The sequence below is a fragment of the Lagenorhynchus albirostris genome, chromosome 18 (assembly GCF_949774975.1).
Source record: "Lagenorhynchus albirostris chromosome 18, mLagAlb1.1, whole genome shotgun sequence".
In the NCBI taxonomy this organism is placed as follows: domain Eukaryota; kingdom Metazoa; phylum Chordata; class Mammalia; order Artiodactyla; family Delphinidae; genus Lagenorhynchus; species Lagenorhynchus albirostris.
In genome coordinates this window covers 20,541,240-20,563,061 of record NC_083112.1, presented here as the reverse complement: position 1 = coordinate 20,563,061, position 21,822 = coordinate 20,541,240, and the positions used below count along the sequence as shown (strand labels likewise).

General features: G+C 40.0%; 1 protein-coding gene across 1 annotated transcript in view; it reads left to right on the top strand.

The window, feature by feature from the left end:
- The first annotated feature begins 11,399 nt into the window (after positions 1 to 11,399).
- LRRC63 (leucine rich repeat containing 63) overlaps positions 11,400 to 21,822 on the top strand; it is a 41,920-nt gene continuing 31,497 nt past the window's right edge. Inside the window, exons 1-3 of the mRNA XM_060129558.1 lie at positions 11,400 to 11,484; positions 18,467 to 19,144; positions 19,622 to 19,690. Coding sequence (XP_059985541.1) covers positions 11,400 to 11,484; positions 18,467 to 19,144; positions 19,622 to 19,690 — 832 coding nt within the window. The remainder of the gene's footprint in view (positions 11,485 to 18,466; positions 19,145 to 19,621; positions 19,691 to 21,822) is intronic.

The following is a 21,822-nucleotide window of genomic DNA, read 5'->3' as shown; positions in this document are numbered from 1 at the left end:
TGTTCTTTTTCTGAAGTAGGATCCAATCCATGATCCCATATTCTATTTAGTTGTGTTGTCTTCTTAGTCTCCTGTAATCTGGGACAGTTCTTCAGTCTGTCTTTCATTACCTTGACACCTTAGAAAAGGCTAGTCATAGAATGTCCCTCAGTTTGGGCTTGTCTGTTTCCTCACAATTTAAATCAGGTACATAGTTTTGGCAAGAATATCACAAAAGTGATGTGTTGTTTTTAGTGCATCACATCGTGCGGCACGTGATCTCTGCCAGGGTCCTCCTCTGTAAAGGTACTATTTCCTTTATAATTAATAATACAGTGATCATGGATTTTAAAATACAAGCATTCCGTATGGTTTTTTTCCCCACCCCATTCATCTCCACTGGTGCAGGTACTGAGTAAGTGGAGGGTTGATTTAATATGTGGTTTATCAAGTGAGGACCTCAACCAAGGTATAACTAAAACAGTTGTAGATATCATCAAAGAGAAGGGTTAACTGCCTCAAAAGATTTTCAAAGTAGACCAAGACAATCAGTTACAGAAGAGATGTTTGATAGATTGATTATCAAAGGAGATAAACAGACCTGATTTTAAAGTTTTCCAGGACTGGTTGATTGACACCCAGCTTTACTGGAAATACTTCTGGGGACTTTTGGGAAATACTACTTCAATCCACTTTCGTCATTATAGACTTACATACAAGTGTACTTGAAAACAGCCTTCTGAAATCTAACCTGTTCATAAGTAGGAAAGAGGTTCTAGATTTTCATTCATCCATCCAACAAATACTTATTAGACCAATATCTGGTCCAAAACCTGAATGCTTGGTTTGTGCTACAGGTGACAGAGAAAACAAAAGATGTGTCAAATATCTGATTAAAACATTCCAGAGGCTCCATGAAAAGTCAAAGATTTTCCCAAATGACATTAAAAATATGATTAAATATTCTAAACTTCTGACACAGTAGATATGCCTAATTAAACATTTTTCTTGCAATAGGATCTTGAACTACTCTGTGGCTTCACCTATATACTCTCAAAGAAATGGAGGCCTGGGGTGAGGTGGAAAATCTACCTGACCACAAGTCAAGAGATCCTGGATCAAAATTTGGCTGTTTCAACGTGTGTGGCCAGATGAAGCCGGTATAGCTAGGTGATTAAGAGCACATGCTCTGGAGTTACAAAGGTCTGGGTTCCTAACTTGGTTCCTAGGTTTATTGTCTTTGTGCCTTTGGGCAAAGCTTCTTAATCCCTGTAAGCCTGTTTTTTCATCACAACAGGAAAAGTAAACAGCACTCACAGCCTAGCATGGTTACAAGGTTTACAGGAAGTGATGCATGGAGAGCACTTAGCATAATGACCAATATACAAGATATGAACCAAACGTAAGCCGTATTTAATAATTTTTATTATAGTTACTATTATTATTAGTCACCATTCTGTGCTTTGTTTTACATAACTGTAAAATGAGGGGCATCAGCTAGACCAGAATTTCTCAAACATGAATAAATATCTGGAAAAATTATCCCAAACGTCCAAAGTTGTCTTTATTTCTATTACATGAGCAAACATAAAACTTGGCATAAACTGCTAATGCCATCAGAGCCTAAGTATAAATCCAAAATCAGGTTAAATTCAAAACAACAATAACAACAAAACCAAATTAAGTTATTTTAATGAGGATACTCGTGATTTTCTGGAATTAAATTGCCTTGTGAACATGGTGCTTATCCCCCATCGTGCGAGTTCTTCTGTGTTCACCGTCCAGGTTGTCTACTGTGTTCTGCTCAGTTCTCCCACTTTGCTTTCTTTGAACAACTGCAGGCTTCAGTGACATCATTTGGCCTTCACTTTGCATGAACTCATGAATTACTTGGAGCTGGTTCTTTTTCATTAGCTCATGAAAATTAAAGGAGGAAGTTGGCCTCAATTCTAGATACATCTCTTAATGCAGATCCCCGTGGATTCCCAGCTCCAAATCTTTCAGTAGCTCTCTGCCTGTCAAAATTCTGACGTTTAAGTCTCTCCCAGACTTACATTTGCAGCCTTACCTACCCATCTTCTCTCTAGTCAAACTAGGATACCTTTTGCCATAGACTGTCGGTGTCCCTTCAAAACTCATATGTTAAAACCTAATCCCCAGGGTGATGGTATCTGGAGGTGAGGCCTTTGGGTGGAGCTCCCATGAATGAGATTAGTGCCCTTTTAAAAGAGATGCCAGATAGCTCCCTTGCCCCTTCCATCATGTAAGGACATGGCAGAAGACAGCCATCTATGGAACAGGAAACGGGCCTCACCAGACATCGAATCTGCTGGTGCCTTGAACTTAGACTTCCCAGCTCCCAGAACTGTGAGAAATAAATGTTTATTAGGCACCAGTCTATGGTAATTTTGTTATAGCAGCCAGAACAGACAAAGACACTTGCAAAATATTCTTTTAGAATTTGCTGAGATTTTCTTTATGGCCAAGTAAGCATCCATCTTGGTCAATATTTCTTGTGTACTGAAGAGTCTGTGTGTTCTCTGGTTATTGGATACAGTTATCTATATACGTCTATCAGATCAAACTTATCAATTGGGTTATTCAAATTTTCTATATCCTTAGTACTCTTTTGTTTTCTTGATCTCTTAGTTACTGAGAGACATGTTTTTAAAAAATCCCCATTTTAGAAATGAATGTATCAATAACATCTCCTTGTAATTTTGTCCATTTTTGTTTCATGTATTTAGAAGTTACGTGGTTAGGTGCAGACAGTCTCATGTTGGCATGTCATCTTGATGAATCATTTCCTTGCATCCTTAAAAAATAAGTCCATGAGAGCCTACTTTGTCCAATATTCGTATATTTCTTGCCCAGCATTACGGTCAACTTCCTTGACACTTCACTGGCTAAGGTGTAGATTTTCTAGCTCCAGAGGATGGGTTGCAGTTTTGAGGCTCTCAACTTTATTCAAGGTGTTTTGATTCAGTTCTCTGCCCACTGGAGACTAGAGAGCTCATCTTTACTTCCTGTGTCAGTGGTACAATCCCGGTGCCTGGCCCCTAAAACTCCACGTTGGATACCCCTGTGGAGTACCATGGCTTCACCTCGACCTTACTTCACTGCCATTAAATTTTTTTGTATCAACACCTGGGATCTCCCTTTCTGTTCATCTCATACATATTTTATCTTACATTTCTATGTATTTGAGGTGGGTAGAAGGCTGTCCACATCGGCACTAATAGCCACATAGACTGAAAGTCCTATCAGTGATTTCTAACCAACGAAACAAACCACACATGCTCAAGCATGAAATAACGTTATGAATATATATATATATATAATTTTTGGGAAGGGCACAAGTTCCATTTCAGTTTAATTTAGCAACAAAGAAAGTCACTGTTATATGTAATTATAATAATAATGGTCAGGAGTGTAGCCTTTTCTTTATACTATTAGATTCTGGAATTATCACTGGGAAAAAATGATAGTTGACATTTATTGAGCATTTTCAATACTCCAAGCACTGTATTAAAGCACTTTGAGGACATTCTCATTTAATTTTCACAACAATTCTATGTAGGGTAGGCGCCATTACTGTCCCAATTTTACAGATGTGGACATTAATAGTTAGAGGGTTGAGAAACTTGACCAAAGTCTTACAACTAGTAAATGGTGGAGACAGTACTCAAACCATGCCTGTTTGGTTTTAGGGCCCAAACATGTAACCACTTTATGTCTCATCTTAAATAGTGAGGTAGACAAACTGGGTACATTAGGTATCTATACTATACAAAGACTCCCTTCAAAATCACCACGGGGAATAATAAATACTAAAATGTAAAAATAGGCAAGAGGCTAGAATAAGTCATTTATAATAGAAAACATTCAGTAATAAACAGAGGAAAAGATGTTTAAGCTCATTAATAATCAAATGCTAGTTAAAATAAGATGTTATTTCCCACCTATTAGAATAGCAAAGCTTAAAAAATTGACTAATTCCCAGGATCAGTTAGAATGAAGGGAAATAAACACTCTTACACACAGCTGATAGGTGCTTAAATCAGGATTTCTAGAAGAAAAATAGGGGGACTTCCCTGGTGGCACAGTGGTTAAGAATCCACCTGCCAATGCAGGGGACACGGGTTTGAGCCCTGGTCCGGGAAGATCCCACATGCTGCGGAGCAACTAAGCCCGTGCACCACAACTACTGAGCCTGTGCTCTAGAGTCCGAGTGCCACAACTACTGAGCCCACGCACCTAGAGCCCCTGCTCCATAACAAGAGAAGCCACCACAATAAGAAGCCCGCGCACCGCAACGAAGAGTAGACCCCACTCGCCGCAACTAGAGAAAGTCCGCGCGCAGCAACGAAGACCCAATGCAGCCAAAAATAAATACATAAATAAGAACCTTGAGAATATTTAAAAAAACAAACCAAAAAACCCACTCTACATCAAGTCTAGTCCTCAAGTGTGGGTCTAAAAATCACAGCTGCTCTAATTCATTACAGCTCGTCTTACACTACAAGATTAGCAAAACCGGCCATTCTGGTTCCTAACTAACTAATTCCTACTAAGCAAATGGTGACAAGCCGGATTTGTTATACTTGTGGTTCCACTTTCAGTCACTGTGGTCTATCAGCTTAGCTCCTCACTGATCCCATAAGTCCCTTTTCCATTCACTGGGGACATCAAGTGCCTCACAACCATGTACTGAGGAGAAGCAGAGAGTGAGTGTGAGGATGAGATGCTTTTCTCCTCCCAAAAGGGATCACCTGGGCAAAGTGATATGAGAAGGTACAACTCCTCTGGATGCAAATCCTTTTCCATGCCAGGAGTCTGGGTTTGGGAAGTGGGTGTTGGGGAAGAAGGGGATGGTCTGGTTTCCTTAGCTCCTACTGAAAGAAGGGGTTACTAGAGGTATCTCCTTATGGGTCTGATTCGGATGGGTGGGTAGTGTGGGGTTCGTGGGTGCAAGGAAGGTACCCCACCAGCAATGGCATGCGAGGTCTCCATGATTCAGGATGAGGTACCATCTGATGAAAAGCAGGAGCACAGACTTACTCTCATGCTATTTGGTGGTTTGCATGCAAATCTCTTGTAGTTACCGAACCTCTTCTTTAAAGCAAGTCTTAAGCAGAGCCATATTAATATGTCAAACAGATAAAAGGGTAGTTGCTCTGCTTGGAACTGCGGTGGAGGGAAGAGCAAAGCCCCATGATCTGTCTTCCCCATGGCTCCTGAACAGAGCTGGACACCGTATCTCTTCCATTGGAGGGTATTACCTCACCTGGAATAACTGGCAGAGGAAATGAAGGAACAGGGTGAGAAAAGAAACAGTGTCCTGGGATTTACTAAGTTCAATCCTGATAAACTCTCCAACATCAAAACATAAGGGTGGGGGGGATTGAGATTGTTGTAACTCTTGAAGAACTGTCAAGAGCACACTAAACTCACTGTGTGACACTGAAACAAAAGTGATGGTTCTGTTAGTCCGGTTGTGGTGTGAGAAATGTGAGTTCTTCACCAACATGGAGAATATAAAGCACCATGACATGTGCAGGCAACCTGTGCTCTTCCCCACCTGCCATCCCCAGGCCTCATTACACTTAGGACTGTCAGCATAAAGCAGAGTAAGTTTGAAAAGCAAATCCACCATATTTACTGTTTAAGAGCATGAACTGCTATTTGCCTTAGAATGAAGAGTAAGTCATTACAAAGCATTTCTGCTTACCTATGGTTCTACATGCTAGAGGTTTCTTTTTTTTTTTTTTTTTTTTTTTTTTTTTGCGGTACGCGGGCCTCTCACTGTTGCAGCCTCTCCCGTTGCAGAGCACAGGCTCCGGACGCGCAGGCTCAGCAGCCATGGCTCATGGGCCCAGCCGCTCCGCGGCACGTGGGATCCTCCCGGACCGGGGCACGAACCCGTGTCCCCTGCATCGGCAGGCGGACTCTCAACCACGGCGCCACCAGGGAAGCCCTAGAGGTCTTTTTTGAGGACTGAACGGAAGGCACGCAGCGCCTCCACCTCCTGGCACATGCTCCTTGTAAGTTTAGGGCTAAATCCTAGCTGGTCCCAAGGACTCAGTAGATTATTCTCCCAAAGTCCAGTGAGCACTTTAGAAAAAACCTGAGAAAAATTATATACTTTCAGAACATCTTTCCCTCTAGCAATTCTGAGCAGGGACACACTGCAGCCTTTTGGCCTTTTCCACTTTTGTTTGGCTCACCAGCTGGCCTGGAGGACACCGAGAACAAAGCGGCTTTCATCCTTGGGTCACAGGTTGAAATTCATCACGGATTCGGTCCAGCTCAGTCAATGCTGACAGCAGCTCACGGACTCAACTCACGTAAATGACACAGGTCAAGGTCTCTTTACTCACATCACTGCACTTGGACATTTTCAGGCATGAGCTGTCCCATGGCTCCTCTGCGGCCCAGAGGGGTATAAGGACCAGTGACAGAATGTAGGGACCTGCCCTGGAGCATGCGCTGCATTTGTTCACAAGTTGAGAGGTGCAGACCTCTTTCACCAACATATCAGAGACGTTAGCAAACCAAGTGTGATACTTTATGGATAAATGCCCAGGATTCACCCTTCAACCCTCCAAATACTTTGGTTAACATCAACTATAATCACATAAAGCAGGGACAACGCAGATAGGAAATCTGAGCTATTTGTTTTTAACAGTTAGCATCTAATGAGGACTCACCTGTACCCAGCAGAACCTAAGTCCTTGACCTAGATTCTCTCTCTAAATCCTCACAACATCCTGAGTCAGGTACCATTTTACCCCAGTTTTACAGGTGAAGAAACCACAGGAGCTTTAATAGGTTGAGTAGCTGGTCCAAGGGCACAGAGCTATCAAGTAGCGGCCAGGGATTTGAACCCAGCCGAGCTGAGCTATGCTGCCTTGGATTGACATATGATGCAGGTAATAGAATTTTCAGTTAACGTGAGAACTGTGGAGTAAGATAAAACATAAAATCCACACTTAGACCAGTGCCTTCCACATGGTAAGTAACCACCATTGACATTTCATCACTCACAGCATGAAAGGCAATGTTGCTTAGTCAACCTAACATTAAGGAAACAAGTATTATCTACCCTTTTTTGGTGAAGGTCACAATCATACAATATACACAGATATCTAGTATCAGCTGGGCGCAGACAGTCTAAAACAATCACTGAAACTAAGGAAATACAGAACTGTTCCTAAGTGTTCGGGGTACTGTGAATACATAACAGTATTCTATCCAAGCAACATAATAAAAAAATGTTAAAAAAATTAAAAAACCTCAAGTAGTCATAATTATAAAGACTGAAAAGATTTAAATTTTCCTTTTAATGTCTAAAATTATAAAGCCTCAAATGAATCATTACATGTTGTTTTAATAAAGTTTAAAGTTTAGCACCTAGCAAAGAGCCTTACACACAGGTTCCAATAAATCATTCTGGAATGAATGGCTGAATTCATGAATATGCTTTTATAACAGATAGACATTGTCCTTTCACTATGTCTGGGAATTTTTCTTAATTCTATGATGCAGGTTGCATGACCTTTCCTTATTAATAATGATTTTTCTGAAAAAAATCCCAGGACTATCATCATGAAAGACAAAAAGGAAAAACTAAATAACCCGCCCCTAAATAATTAAGAACAGAAACGAAGTTTTTGCCTTTGCAATGAGATAGGAGAGGTAAAAAGAAAAGCAGCTTCTTCAAAGTATCTTTATTAACATTTAAGAAAATATAAAATTGTTCTCTATGCAGCAGCATGAAAACACATGAAACAAAAGTATACATTTAAGCCACTGTGACTGGTGAAGAGTAAAGACATTTCTCAGTATATATATAAGAAAACAGGTAAACTCAGATCAAGAAAATACCTCTTTCTCAAAAGCTTTTTGTGCCTTGGTTTACCCTGGGGACTCAACAGTTTATTCAATGTGCTCTCAAAAATAACTGTTTTTTTTAAAAGAACTTCTAAAAAACTAATATGAGCACAAAAATACAGATCACTGCAGTTATTTCCATAAAGTAAAATGCTACATTAAATCTACACTGACCAAACTATTTTGTAAACCTCCATCCTGTTTAAAAGGAAAACAAACAAATAGAGCGGTATATAGAAAATAGTTTTTCTATATATAGAAGATTTCCAGCAACAGTTTCTACACCATTCCAACAGAGCTGTGTCCTTTCACCAGTAGCAAATCTGAGATTCCCCAAGTACTCCCCATTCGCTAGGAAAATCAATAGCATTACCTGCAGGGTGCGTAGGGTTGCTTGTGCATAAGGCTTTTATCTCATTTTAGCAACATTAAAAAAAACCAAAAAAAACCGCAGAATGTATACAACCTTGGCGCTCACCATTACTGTGGCCTCCTTAATACAGTCTGCTAAAAGTGCTGCGGTTCAGTTTGACAAGCTTCATCACACAGCTAATGCGACAAACAAAAAGGATGACTGTACTGTACATCAGGTGAAGGAGACCCTTAAAATCAGAGGGAGTTGTATTATTTAAAGAGACATGATTATTTTTAAAAAAGAAAAGGAGATTGAGGTAGCAATATTTCCCCCCAAAATTTAAAAATTAATAAATTAAATAAAAATAGTAAAAGAATCCAAATTGAATGTGATGTGTACTTTCTAAATCCGGCCTGCACTTGTACATCATTTCCATAGATGAAGCACGTAATCTGTGTTAGAAAAACTGATATATGCATATGAAACACACCAAGCCATGAATTGAATTTTCATAATCACGATCTCATTTACCTAAATGTTTGGTGCTAAGTAACAGAAGTAGTAAGTAGTGGAAGACAAAATATTCACACCTAAGGAGGTTACATATTAAACAGCCTTAGTTTCTGCCTGCTATTTGCTAGAAGAAATCTGCAGGGAATGAAGCCTGATGCCTGATTCCATGTGTGACAAAGCATTTAAAAAAAAACTATTGATAAGTGCATCGCTTTGATTTTGACTATGCAATACTAAGTACAAATTTTAAAGGCCAAGCATTGGTCAGTAAAACTGAATCCCAGTAGTTCTCACGGTTCAAGCAAATTTTAAGAGGATAGGAACCTGACTCAATTTATCTATTGGAACATAAATATTTTTCATGGTTAAAATATAAATATTTTTCACACTTACAAAATATGCACAACAAATATTACTTGAGACAAAACCTAGCAAACAGATCTGCCTATTGTCAACTTTCTTAGCTTTCTGAGAAGCTAATTAATCTATGCAGTCGATTAAGAGTGGAATAAATTCATAGTGTTGAGCAGCAGCTTAATTGGGACATAGTTATCTTACAAGGAAAAGAAACTACATACAAAGGAAAACAAGGTGCAGAATATTTCCCAGAGTCTGATGAAATACTTTTTTACTTTTCCACTTTTTTCACTGACTGTTTAAAAATATATGCTTGCTCCTAAGGAGAAAAAGGAAGACTTGGTTAGGGAGTAAATCTTGAAAGACCCCAAAGTTACAAAGATTTACACACAAGTCTCATATTCCAACAACTGTACTAAAGTTCCTACACTTGTACTTACAAAATAAAGCAAAACAAAACAAAACACAAGACTGGAAGGTAGCTCCATCTACTTCACTTTCTGAGCTGGGATTTACACACCTACCTAATGAGTTTTCTCTCTCGCACTTTTTCCATCAAATCTCCAGAGAAACACATGCGCATACATGCAAACACACACGATGTATCGATCACTGTACGTACAGGTTCATCAACAACATGACACAGGACACAAGTCACAACACGATAGTCAGAACAAATAACTAGGACAGTGAGAAATGGGTTTCTTTTAAAGCTTTCTTGGATCCTTAATGCCCCTATGCCTACACATTTCCTATTCATCCAGGCACTTTAAAGGATCAGAAAGACAAAACAGGTTGCATTAAAGGAAGAGAAACAAAACAGAATGTTCGCTATTCGGGGGCCCTGTAAAATCAGCCCCGGGACCCGGCTGCGCAGAAGTGCAGCATGAAAGAATGCCAGCCTGGACCCCAGACACCCGAGTTAAGCACCTTGCAAGCGAGGAAAGTAAATACATAATAGTGGTCATTGTCATTAAGAATAAAAACAGTAATAACGATTGTCACCACGGGGTTCCGTACAGCAGGTGCACGTGGAGCGGGCTTCTCCTGCAGCCCGGCACAGCGGCTGGGCAAAGCGAATGGCTTCGGCGCGCGCCGCCCGGTGGGGCGGGACCCGCTGCGCAGTGCTCCGCAGGCGGGTGCGCTCCCCGCCCGGCCCCGCCCGGCCCCGCCCTCCCCTCTGCGCCTGCGCATCCGGCGGCCAGGACGCTTTTATCGGCTTCCGGTTGCTAGGGCCTGTCTCCTTGGCCTCGGGTCGCACCTGGCGGTTGGGTGAGGGTGGCCTGAGTGCTTTCTTTCCGGACAGCATATACCGCGGGAAGACCTGCGACCTCACTTGCCCTTAACCTGCCTACATTCCCAGGAAGAGGAGATAAAAAAAGGAAAAGCTGATTGTTTTGAGAAGCAGCTGATTGCCCTAAAGGAGAGCGTACAAGTCCAACGTTTCCAAGCATCTCTTCCAATAATAAGAACGGAAAATTACAGGCATCAAGTGGGACGTACTACCAGGAAGCATACCTTGAGTGCTTGTGTGCAAGTCATCCTGGGGGGATAAAGCGGCCCATTTGTGCAGCTCCAGAGCGTACCCGCCTAGACTGTCAACGGAATAGTGATGTCCCAGTCACTTTGATATTGTCGCGACTAAGCACACATATTTGGTTCTATCTTCTGGCGTCATTTCTCAAACAGTACTAATTGGGACCGCGATCCTGGAAAATCTCATTATATTGAAGACCATTTTATTTTTGGGTTAAATAGTTATGGCCCAAGTGTAGTGGTTGAAATTTAAAATGTCATTATTACAGAAAGGAAACAACTTATTTGTGAAGAGTTAGGTATTGTGGGTCTTCAGAGGCCATGGAAGGACTTCCTCACCTTTTTGACCAAAAACTCTTTCCAAATTTATAAATTGATAATATTTTGGAGGTAGAAAAAAGATGAGTGTCAGTTCTACTGTTCTGGAAAATCAGTATTTACTAGCTGAAATAACACTGACTGAACTTTTTGCTAACGTGAAATTTTAGAATGATCCTGATTGGTAATAGTATATGTATTTTTAAATTTTGTATTAATTATAAACCTAAATTTTATTTAGATTCTTTCTAGAAGTTTTAAGAAATTATTTTCTTCCCCTCTTTTCCTTTTATAGGAATTCTGCTTGGACCCGGTATAGTATTAGTGCAGAACAAGTTTCATTAGGATGTAATCTGCATTCGAATGAATTATTTTTCAGCAACAATTCAAACACATTCAAAAACTTTTCAATTCTCAATAGCTGTGAAAAACAGTGCTTATTAGTAAAATGCAAAACCATCCTCAACTTCTTAGAAGACCCTTACCTCCAAATCTCCCTAAGCTGTCTTTATGTCAGAAGAAAGCCCGTGCAGGTATGTGCATTACTCAGATGTTTAACTTTTTTTTTTTTTTTTTTTTTTTTTTCGGTACGCGGTCCTCTCACTGTTGTGGCCTCTCCCGTTGCGGAGTAACTTTATTTTTTACAGAAGTCTCTCAACCTGCACAGCTCAGAATCACAATAAGGACATTCACTAATAACCAGCAACTTACAAATGTTTGTTGTAAGATGGTAACATCCAATTCATTTCTACAAGTACAGTTTATCCTCATCATTTGTGGATTCTGTAGGAGTGAATTTACCTAACTGCTAGAATCTATTTGTAACTCCCCAATCAGTACACTGTACTATATTTTGTCTTTTTAGCTCCAAAATATACCATGAAGAACACTTTGGAGCAGTATATACAGCTCTTTCTCAGTCCTTTTATAATAGTGAAACTGTGCAGGAGGCGGGTATATATGATAATTCTCGGACACATGCAGGGCATTGAAAACGCACATGTTCCCAGCTGAGGTCAAAGAAAGATATGGCTGTGCCTTGTTTTAGCTCTCATATTACAAATAACTGCCCTTTTCCTGGTCTAGTTAGTGCCATGCTTTCTGAATTCTGTACTTTCTGTTGGTGATTTAACAGTCTAACATAGCCCCTAAGTATAGTACAAGAAGGCTGTGATGTGCCTTATGGAGAAAATATATGCCTTAGAGAAGCTTCCTTCAGGCCTGAGTTACAGCGTTGTTGGCTGAGAGTTCACTGTTAATGAATGAACGATCTATATTAAATAAACTGTCTTGAAATAGAAGCACATATAAAACAAGGTTATGTATTGATTGGCTGCTGATAATGTTGAGACCAGAGGCTTGGAGGAACCTAACCCCGTATTTTCCCAAGAAGTAATGGTTCAGTGTTGGATAACTCAGTGCTCACTGAGACTACAGAACAGAACCGCCACAAATCATGAGAACTGAGTGTACTTATAAGCACAGTGCTAAGAACTGGAGATATAATAGTGAGCAAAACCAAGTCTGCCGCTCCTCTTTCTTAGTTACCCTCTGGTGGGATCCAATGATCATACAACTAAATGTAAAATTATCCGTGATAAGTGCTGTGAAGTAAAGATGAGCTACTTTTATGATTATAACTTTATATAATACCCTTAATCCTCTATTTCTGTATATGGTATTTATTAACTCCTTACTTATAAGCAATGGTAAAATTAGCATAGTTCCTCTTCTTTCCCCTTTTCAGTCTCCTCTACCCCCTGATTTTAGTTGATTATATTATTTTAGTGTCGACATTTATACTGTTAAAATGTGCCTAGTCTAACTTGATTTACAATGCTAAATCATTACCTTTTGATCCATGGCTATTAAAGATGTGTCAATCAACATACCTATGTTACATCCAATTTCCTCTCTCACTTTCCCTACCAACTTTTGTTATATCATTTCTACATTTCTATAATGGTCTACATTTCTGCATTTACAATCTGTTCTGTAATAATAATACCCACAGTTATGTAGATATACTGCTCACTACTAGTTCTTTGGTTGTAGTTTTTCCGTTTATCTTTTGGTTGAAGTTTATCCTCTAGTACAGAGTTTCTCACTCTTGCTATTTGGGGCTGGATAATTTTTTTGTGGCGGGGGGCTTTCCTGCTTTTGACAACATGGAGATTCAACGACCTTAACTATTAGTAATCCTGTGTCTCCAAAGGTTCTTGGCAGAGTGCTTTGCATATAGTAGATGTTCAAAATACTCGAATAAATGAATGAATACTTAAAATGACTGAAATACAATTTATAAAAATGAATATTCAAACACTGAAATAAAAACCTGAAATAAATACCTGCAGTTTGCATACAATGCTAAACGCTGTAGGGAATGAATGACACGATTGGTCTGGTCCCTGCCTTTCAGGACCTTTTAAGAACTTTAGTTAAACTCTAAAGATGAGATACACATACAGTAAGTACCTTAAATAATAATACAAAGAGCATAGAATTTATGCCCAATTAATGGTACAGACAGTAGTACTTCATAAATGTGAGAAACCCTGGGGCAGGAATGGGGTGTGAACTAAGACTTGAATTAGTGAAAGTGAAATGAAATATGTTTGGTTTTGTTTTTGTTTTTGTTTTTTTTCCGCAGTACGCGGGCCTCTCTCACTGTTGTGGCCTCTCCCGCCGCGGAGCACAGGCTCCGGACGCGCAGGCCCGGCGGCCATGGCTCACGGGCCCAGCCACTCCACGGCACGTGGGATCCTCCCGGACCGGGGCACGAACCCATGTCCTCTGCATCGGCAGGCGGACTCTCAACCACTGCGCCACCAGGGAAGCCCTGAAATATGTTTAATTATAGAGGAGACCTGTGTAGTTTTTGATGGCAGAGGAGTCTATTGGAAAAGTGGAATTTTAACGTACTAGAAGAAAAAGAAAAGAAATCATGGGGATGGGGAAATGTATCAAAAAATAGGGAAGTCTATGGGCTTCCCTGATGGCGCAGTGGTTGAGAGTCCGTCTGCCGATGCAAGGGACACGGGTTCGTGCCCTGGTCCGGGAGGATCCCACATGCCACGGAGCGGCTGGGCCCGTGAGCCATGGCCGCTGAGCCTGCGCGTCCGGAGCCTGTGCTCCGCAACGGGAGAGGCCACAGCAGTGAGAGGCCCGCGTACCACAAAAACAAACAAACAAACAAACAAAAATAGGTAAGTCTAGGGCTTCCCTGGTGGCGCAGTGGTTGAGAGTCCGCCTGCCGATGCAGGGGACGCGGATTCGTGACCTGGTCCGGGAGGATCCCACATGCCGCGGAGCGGCTGGGCCCGTGAGCCAGGGCCGCTGAGCCTGCGCGTCCGGAGCCTGTGCCCCGCAACAGGAGAGGCCACAACAGTGAGAGGCCTGCGTACCGCAAAAATAAATAAATAAATAAATAAAAATTTAAAAAATAGGGAAGTCTAAATTGAGAAGACAGATATCTTCATTGGGCAGATTTCCCTAAGCACCTCTTCTTTCTGCACCCAATCAGAGTGCTTACCTTTATGGTCCCAGAGTATCCCCTATCTACCCCCTTACTGAGCTCTTATTCTCTAGTGTAACTGTTTACCTGCCTAGTTTCTATATTAAATCGTGAGATCTTTGATGGTAGTAAGGTTATGCTGTGTGATTGTCCCCTCAGCACTATGTGTACAGCTAGCACATGGGAGGTGTTAAATGTTTGTTTAATTAAGTAATGAGAACAGTAAGTATGGGTTGTGTTAATCAAGAAGGATGGATTGTATAAGGTTTAAGGTAGACTTTGGCAAAGGAAAATGATATAAATTGGTTGGTAAGAGAAAGTATTCCACACCCTGTGAGCAACAAAAGAAACTCAGGTCTACCTAAAAAAAAAAGAGTGTCAGAGAAGGATAAGTGATCTCACTTGATCTAATAGGTAAGTCTCTGTTCTAAGCAAGAATAGCAACGATGTACTGGGTGATTATAGCACAAGGATAAATGGAACAAATGACGGCGGTGTTATAAGGAATGGAGAGAAGAATTGGGACTATTCTGTTAAAAGATACTTGCCATACCCATTAGGCGGTGTAGTGTTTATTGAAAGTAGACTTAGATTCGCTGTAAATGTATATTGCAAACTCTAGGGCAACCACTTTTTAAAAAATTTTATAAGTATAATTGATATGCTAAGAAAGGAATGAAATTGAAGGAGAGAAACTGACTCATAAAATTCTCACCTAAAACCAGAAAAGACAGAATAAGAATGGAAGATTTCAAAAAGACAAAGAAGTAAAACAACTGCAATGAATAGAAAACTTTACAAATGTGGTAGATGTTAAGCCAATGATGTCAGTAATTCGTTAAAACGTGAATGGTCTAAGTGTACCACTTAAATGATAGAAACTGTCAGAGTAGATAAAAGACAAGAGCTAATTATATACTGTCTGCAAGAAACTTCCTTTAAATATAAAAACACAGATAGATGAAATGTAAAGGGATAGAGAAAGATACATCATACTAACACTAATCAAAAGAAAGCTGGAAGTGTATATGTGTCAATGCTACTCTCTCACTTCGTCCCCGCTTCCCATCCCCCGCCCTCCACCCCTGCCACAGTGTCCTCAAGTCCATTCTCTATGTCTGCGTCTTTATTCCTGTCCCGCCCTTAGGTTCATCAGAACCATTTTTGTTTTTAGATTCCATATATATGTGTTAATATACAGTAATATCTTTTTCTGACTTCTTCACTCTATATGACAGACTCAAGGTCCATCCACCTCACTACAAATAACTCAATTTCATTTCTTTTTATGGCTGAGTAATGGTCCATTGTATATATGTGCCACATCTTCTTTATCCATTCATCTGTTGATGGACACTTAGGTTGCTTCCATGTCCTGGCTATTGTACATAGTGCTACAGTGAACGTTGTGGTACATGATTCTTTTTGAATTATGGCTTTCTCAAGGTATATGCCCAGTAGTGGGATTGCTAGGTCACATGGTAGTTCTATTTTTAGTTTTTTAAGGAACCTCCATACTGTTCTCCATAGTGTCCGTATCAATTTACATTCCCACCAACAATGCAAGAGGGTTCCCTTTTCTCCACACTCTCTCCAGCATTTATTGTTTGTAGATTTTTTGATGGTGGCCATTCTGATTGGTGTGAGGTGATACCTCATTGTGGTTTTGACTTGCATTTCTCTAATGATTAGTGACGATGAGCATCCTCTCATGTGTTTGTTGGCAATCTGTAAAATAGATAGCTAGTGGGAAGCAGCTGCATAGCACAGGGAGATCAGCTCGGTGCTTTGTGACCTAGATGGGTGGGATAGGGAGGGTGGGAGGGAGACGCAAGAGGGAGGGGATATGGCGATATACGTATATGTATAGCTGATTCACTTTGTTATACAGCAGAAACTAACACAACATTGTAAAGCAATTATACTCCAATAAAGATGTAAAAAAAAAAGAAAAAAAAGCTGGAGTAGCTATGTTCATTGGCTTGTTTTCTTATTGTTGAGTTGAAGACCTCTTTATTTTGGATGCAATTCCTTTATCAGATGAGTGTTTTGCAAATATTTTCTCTCAGTGCATGGCTTGTCTTTTTATTCTTTTAAGAATGTCTTTCACAGAGTAGAAGTTTTTAATTTTAATGAAGTCTAACTTAACCATGTTTTCTTTCATGGATTGTTGTTTTGGTGTCATATCTAAAAAGTCATTCTGAATAGCACAGGGAACTCTATTCAATACTCTGTAATGACCTATATGGGAAAATAATCTAAAAAAAACGGAGTGGATAGATGTGTATGTATAACTGACTCACTTTGCTGCACAGCAGAAACTAACACAACATTGTAAATCAACTATATTCCAATAAAAAAATACATTAAGAATAAAAGTCACTGCCACACCTAACATCACCTAGATTTTGCTCATGTTATGTTTTGTTTTAATATGAGAGAGAGAGAAAGGAAAGTTGAACATGGTGGTGTAACCATTTTATGGAACGAGCTAGCTTTGATAAGTTCCATATAAGCAGGAAGCAAACATTATCCTTCTCCTACTACTGCTCTTTAAACTCACACGGCACACATCTCTCTACCGAGGCTTTTCTAGTCACTTTCATCTATTAGCCTTGTCTCATTTTTAGATATTAAGTCCAATCTAAATCAATACTTTCATCTAGCATGTAATTAAACCTTGCCCTTTCTCCCAGCTCAGACTAGGTCTGCTAATTTTTAGACAAGCCAAGGGAAACAGGGGCATGATAAATGCGTCCATCTTGTTCTTTTACTTCTCTTCCCCAACTCATAGTTTCTGGTATCTTCATAGGTGTGGCTAGGGGTGGGAAAGAGTTAAGGAGTTAAGAGTGAAGGTGAGAATCCGTCATCAGTCTCTGCACCCCGCTGAAATGCCAGAAGGTAGAGGTCAAGTAGATTCAAGGATTCTCTTGCCTTACACAAGTTGCGACACAGCAATGGGAGGGCCAATACATTTCTGTTACTCTGTAGGTATAAGGGGGTTGGGGGAACCATGGCAGGGAGTGATGAGATGTTATCTTCTCCTTGTGGCACACACTCCTGTGCTCTGTAGATGGTTCTCTGAGAATCCCCCTCACTGGGTTTGAGGTCGGGGTAAATCCTCCTCTACCCACCACAAGGAGGGGAAGATCGGAGAAACACACAGCACGCCAATAGCTCAATTCAGAAGAAATCCTCTCTGCGAATGTAGATCAACCTCTAGCCATCTCTCGTATACAGACAACAGGTGAGACTTGGGCTTGTGTTGGCCATCTCTTTGCAAGTCTTGCCTTAATGAATCTCTTATCTTCTCATCAGAATGCTGAGGTCCTCATCATTTATTGTACTCAACTGAGATGATGGACCAAAATGTTATTTAACGTTCTGTCACAGAAGAAAGAGAAAGCACGATTTGATATAGTGAGGTCCCTAAGAATGCAGGCACAGTGCATTTTCTGGACCTGAGAGAGAGAAGAATACTTCTGGTTGTAACCTGAGTGAACTCGTGGTACCCTGTAGCCAGTATCAGCATGTTAGCATGTTCCAAAGCCATCTTGGTCTGATATCTGGCTTTGAAAAGAAATGTAAATCTTTGCTCAAAGAAGTTTCAAATGAGGAAGTGATAATGATAAATAGCGAAACTTCACTGAGTCATTTTTACCTCTCCATATTGCCAGAGTTTTCTGTGGCAACTGCTCAAAAATCTCCCTTTATGTCCTACTCTTCTTCATCCATTCTGTTCTTCCAGGAGTAGCCCCCTACTCTTTCTAAATCTAGTATAATTTAGCCTTCCTGATTCTCCAATTGTTCATGCAAACTTTATCCCAGTAAGGTAAGCAGAAGTCCTGATAGCTGAGTGAGTGTATACAGAAACGTTTTTATAAGGTGAGAGAGGGCGAGTGGATAAAGAAAAGCTATGAATGCTGAGACGTTAATAGTTCTGCCCCTGACACCTTGATAAACATAATCTAATTCTGCCTTATTTTTTTTTTCTGGTTTAGGAAAGACTGGTGAAACTAAGCTACCACGTGTACGGTTCATTCCAGATAAAACCGCTTCATTTGAAAGAGATAAAACTAGTTTTCCTGATGTTCCAAGAGATCAGTCACAACCCCCTGTTAATATTCAAAATCTCTTTCTTGATCATCATGTACAAAAAAGAGTGACTACTATTTCAACAACCACAAAATCTTCTAAGCATGTCTATTGGCACATTCCAGAGACTGCTACTGGTTCCATATTTTTTCCCAAGTGTTGTTCAGCTTCAAGTCGAATTTTTGGGAAAGAAACAAGCAAGATGGAAAGTTCCAGAAAATCAGAAGAGCCATTAAAAATAACAAATATTTATGCTAACATTTTAAAAGAGATTCTGATTCTCTCCTCAGAGTTCTCCAAACTACCAAGTGCCCCTTCTTCAGTGCCCACTCCCAAACTCAAGGAAGTTCATTCTGACCAGTTTTTACAAATGAGCAGTACCTATACTTTTAAGCAGCCCCTGTTACGTTTAAGTGCAACAGTGCCAATCCCTGTACCGAGGACTATACCTGTTAAAGCTGAAAGTCAGCAGTCTGACCGTTTACAATGTCGTACGGTGACACTAAATATTAAAGATTTTCCAGGTTCCATTTTCACACCGACGCCAGTTTTACCAAGGAAACCTCTAAGACAGTCTGTGATAGGTAAATCCAGTCTGAACATGGTCTGTAATAATGGGGTCAAGTAGAGCAAAAGGGAGAGAAGGCATCCAAGCATATGGTGGTTCCCCCTTGGGTCTGCAGAATGGGATGGTGGGATCCCTTTTCACCTGTACATTTAATATATGGGGCAGAATGCAGTAGCAGAAATCCTGACCTTGCAGGTCTGCCAAGGGCAAACTGGGAACTCCACCCAGATGGTGGTGATGGGAACCAGATAAAGCAGTTCAAAGGATCAGAAAAGCTCACATAAAGGAGGAGTGTGAATGAACAGTCGTCTGTAAGGTGGTCTAGATGAACTCTAGAGGCAGAATGCCAGTGCTCATGGATGCCTTCATGGGCACTTTTCCATGGATAACCTCAATTCATTAAAAGATGAACAATTGTAATGAAGTCATAATACCCTCAACATGAATTTTCACACGAATTTAAACATTATCCTATTTTAAATTTTTTTCCTAGAAAGTCATGTAACAGAATATGAACGTGTAGAAAGTGTCCCAAAGCAAAGCATGCTGACCGTATGTGAAGGTAAATGCTAGGTTTATATCATTCTTTTAAAAATGGTATATATGATTATCTCTCCATAAAAGTATTTGTGATTTTGTGTGTTTGTGTATATGTGTGTGATTCACACATATGTCCCACCTCATTTTCCATTCCTTAAGCTATTTACTCAGCAACTATTTTTAGAGTGTTGACTATAAACCCAACTTTGTACTGGTGTTGGGAACATATAAGATGGAGTATTCTTCATGTGGATGGAGAAGATAGACATGCAATCGTGACAGGTAACTGCTTGCCATGTGACAGCACTGTTTTGAGTGCTTGGACCTTAGTTACCGAGCAGAAACATGAAAAGTCATCTGTAGAGAAAGATTACATCATCCTACATCTCACACCATTTCTATAAACGATTTCACAAATACAGTGTATAGTAAACAATTCACAATTGTCAGGTACACAAAGAAAAACAAAATGAATGAAAACTAGCAGCAACAGTAAGCAGTAGAAACATACCCACAGGAGTTCCAGCTATTAGAATGATCAGATTCAGATTTTTAAATAACCTAATGACTTTTGGTTCTAGCCAAGATGAGTAGCTTGTATTGGACAATCCCTCCCACCAAAATCAGTTATTAAAGCTGCCCACAAATATATAAAATAACCACTGAGGTTACTGGAGAGTAACCCTTGCAAGCATGACTTGAGTGGTTACCATCTCTGAAATAAGCTGAATTAGCTGTACATTTACCTTGGCTTTTTCTTGAGGGGATTTGTGGTGTTGGCGAACAGGGCACAGGTAGAAAGAAGGTGATAGTTTTGCTGGATTGAAGAGAATGCAGTCAGACTTCAGAGTTGACAAGATAGCTGGGATAGAGGGGTAATATATCAGAGAGGAGAGAACGGAATTCAAATACCTGCATACAAACTCCCTTAAGAGTGTTGGCTGATTTCTAAGCTGGGCATGTACAGGACAATACGCTAAGAAACACAGCAGAAACCATCAGCTGAGATGCTAAGGAAGTGCGCCTAGATTTTGACAGTTGCACAGAAGGCAATTATTGGAGGTCAAGCTCTGCTGAAATGAAGGGGCCTTGGTAAACACACTGGGCTTTCAGTTGCAGACCCAGAAGACCTATGCCTTGGGAATAAGAATGATGCTCTAGGAGAAAGGACAAAACTAAAATAGGTTATCCCCTACAAAACTCAAAACCAATCCTTGATAAATCAAAGTGGTACTTCCTGCCTAGTCAAAGAAAACCTAACACTTATTAGAGACAGATAATATTATCCAGACCCTTTAAAATTTTCATTCACAATGTCCAGCATTAAACTTAAAAATCACAAGGCATCCTAAAAACAGGATAAAAGGTCTGGGAACCAGTAGAAAGAGGCAAAAGAAAGAGAACCATATGATCAGGTATTGGGGTTTTCAAACAAGGATGTTAAAATAACTATGATTACTATGTTGAAGAAAATAAAAAGTTGAAGAATTTTATCAGAGAACTGGAATTTCTGCTTTTAAAAATTAGAGTCATATAAAATTTTAGAACAGAAAAAGTAATATAACAAATTAATGATTCACAGATGTGTTTAGTAGGAGATTATACACAGAAGAACACTCCAGACATAAAACTTTCTCTTTTTTCCCCAGTTGTATTGAGATACAATTCACATGCAACTCTGTATAAAGTTAAGGTATACAATATAATGATTTGATACATGAATATACAGTATGGTGAAATGATTACCACAATAAATTCAGTTAATACCCATCACCTGACAACTTTTTCTTGCTACAAGAAATTTTAGGCTTCACTCTCTCAGAAACTTTCAAATATACACTGTAGTATCATTAACTACAGCAGCCATAAGACTTTCTGAGCACACTACCCTTCCAGCAGTTCCCTATCCCTGTCTGTGACATAAATTAACCACTGGCTCTCCTCCACATCATAGGCCTAAACAAGTCATGTTACCATTTCTGACTTAGGGAGTTTATTCCACTCTGGTGTTTCCCTCTTTGAAAAGTTCCCAGGGAAGTTTAAGCATCCTGAGATCCTTCAGAGATCTTTCAGGGAATTTCTAACCACCTCTGCACCTCCATCTCCCTCCTTTTCACTCAAAAATCAACTGCTTGAGCTTAGCCCATAAGTGTG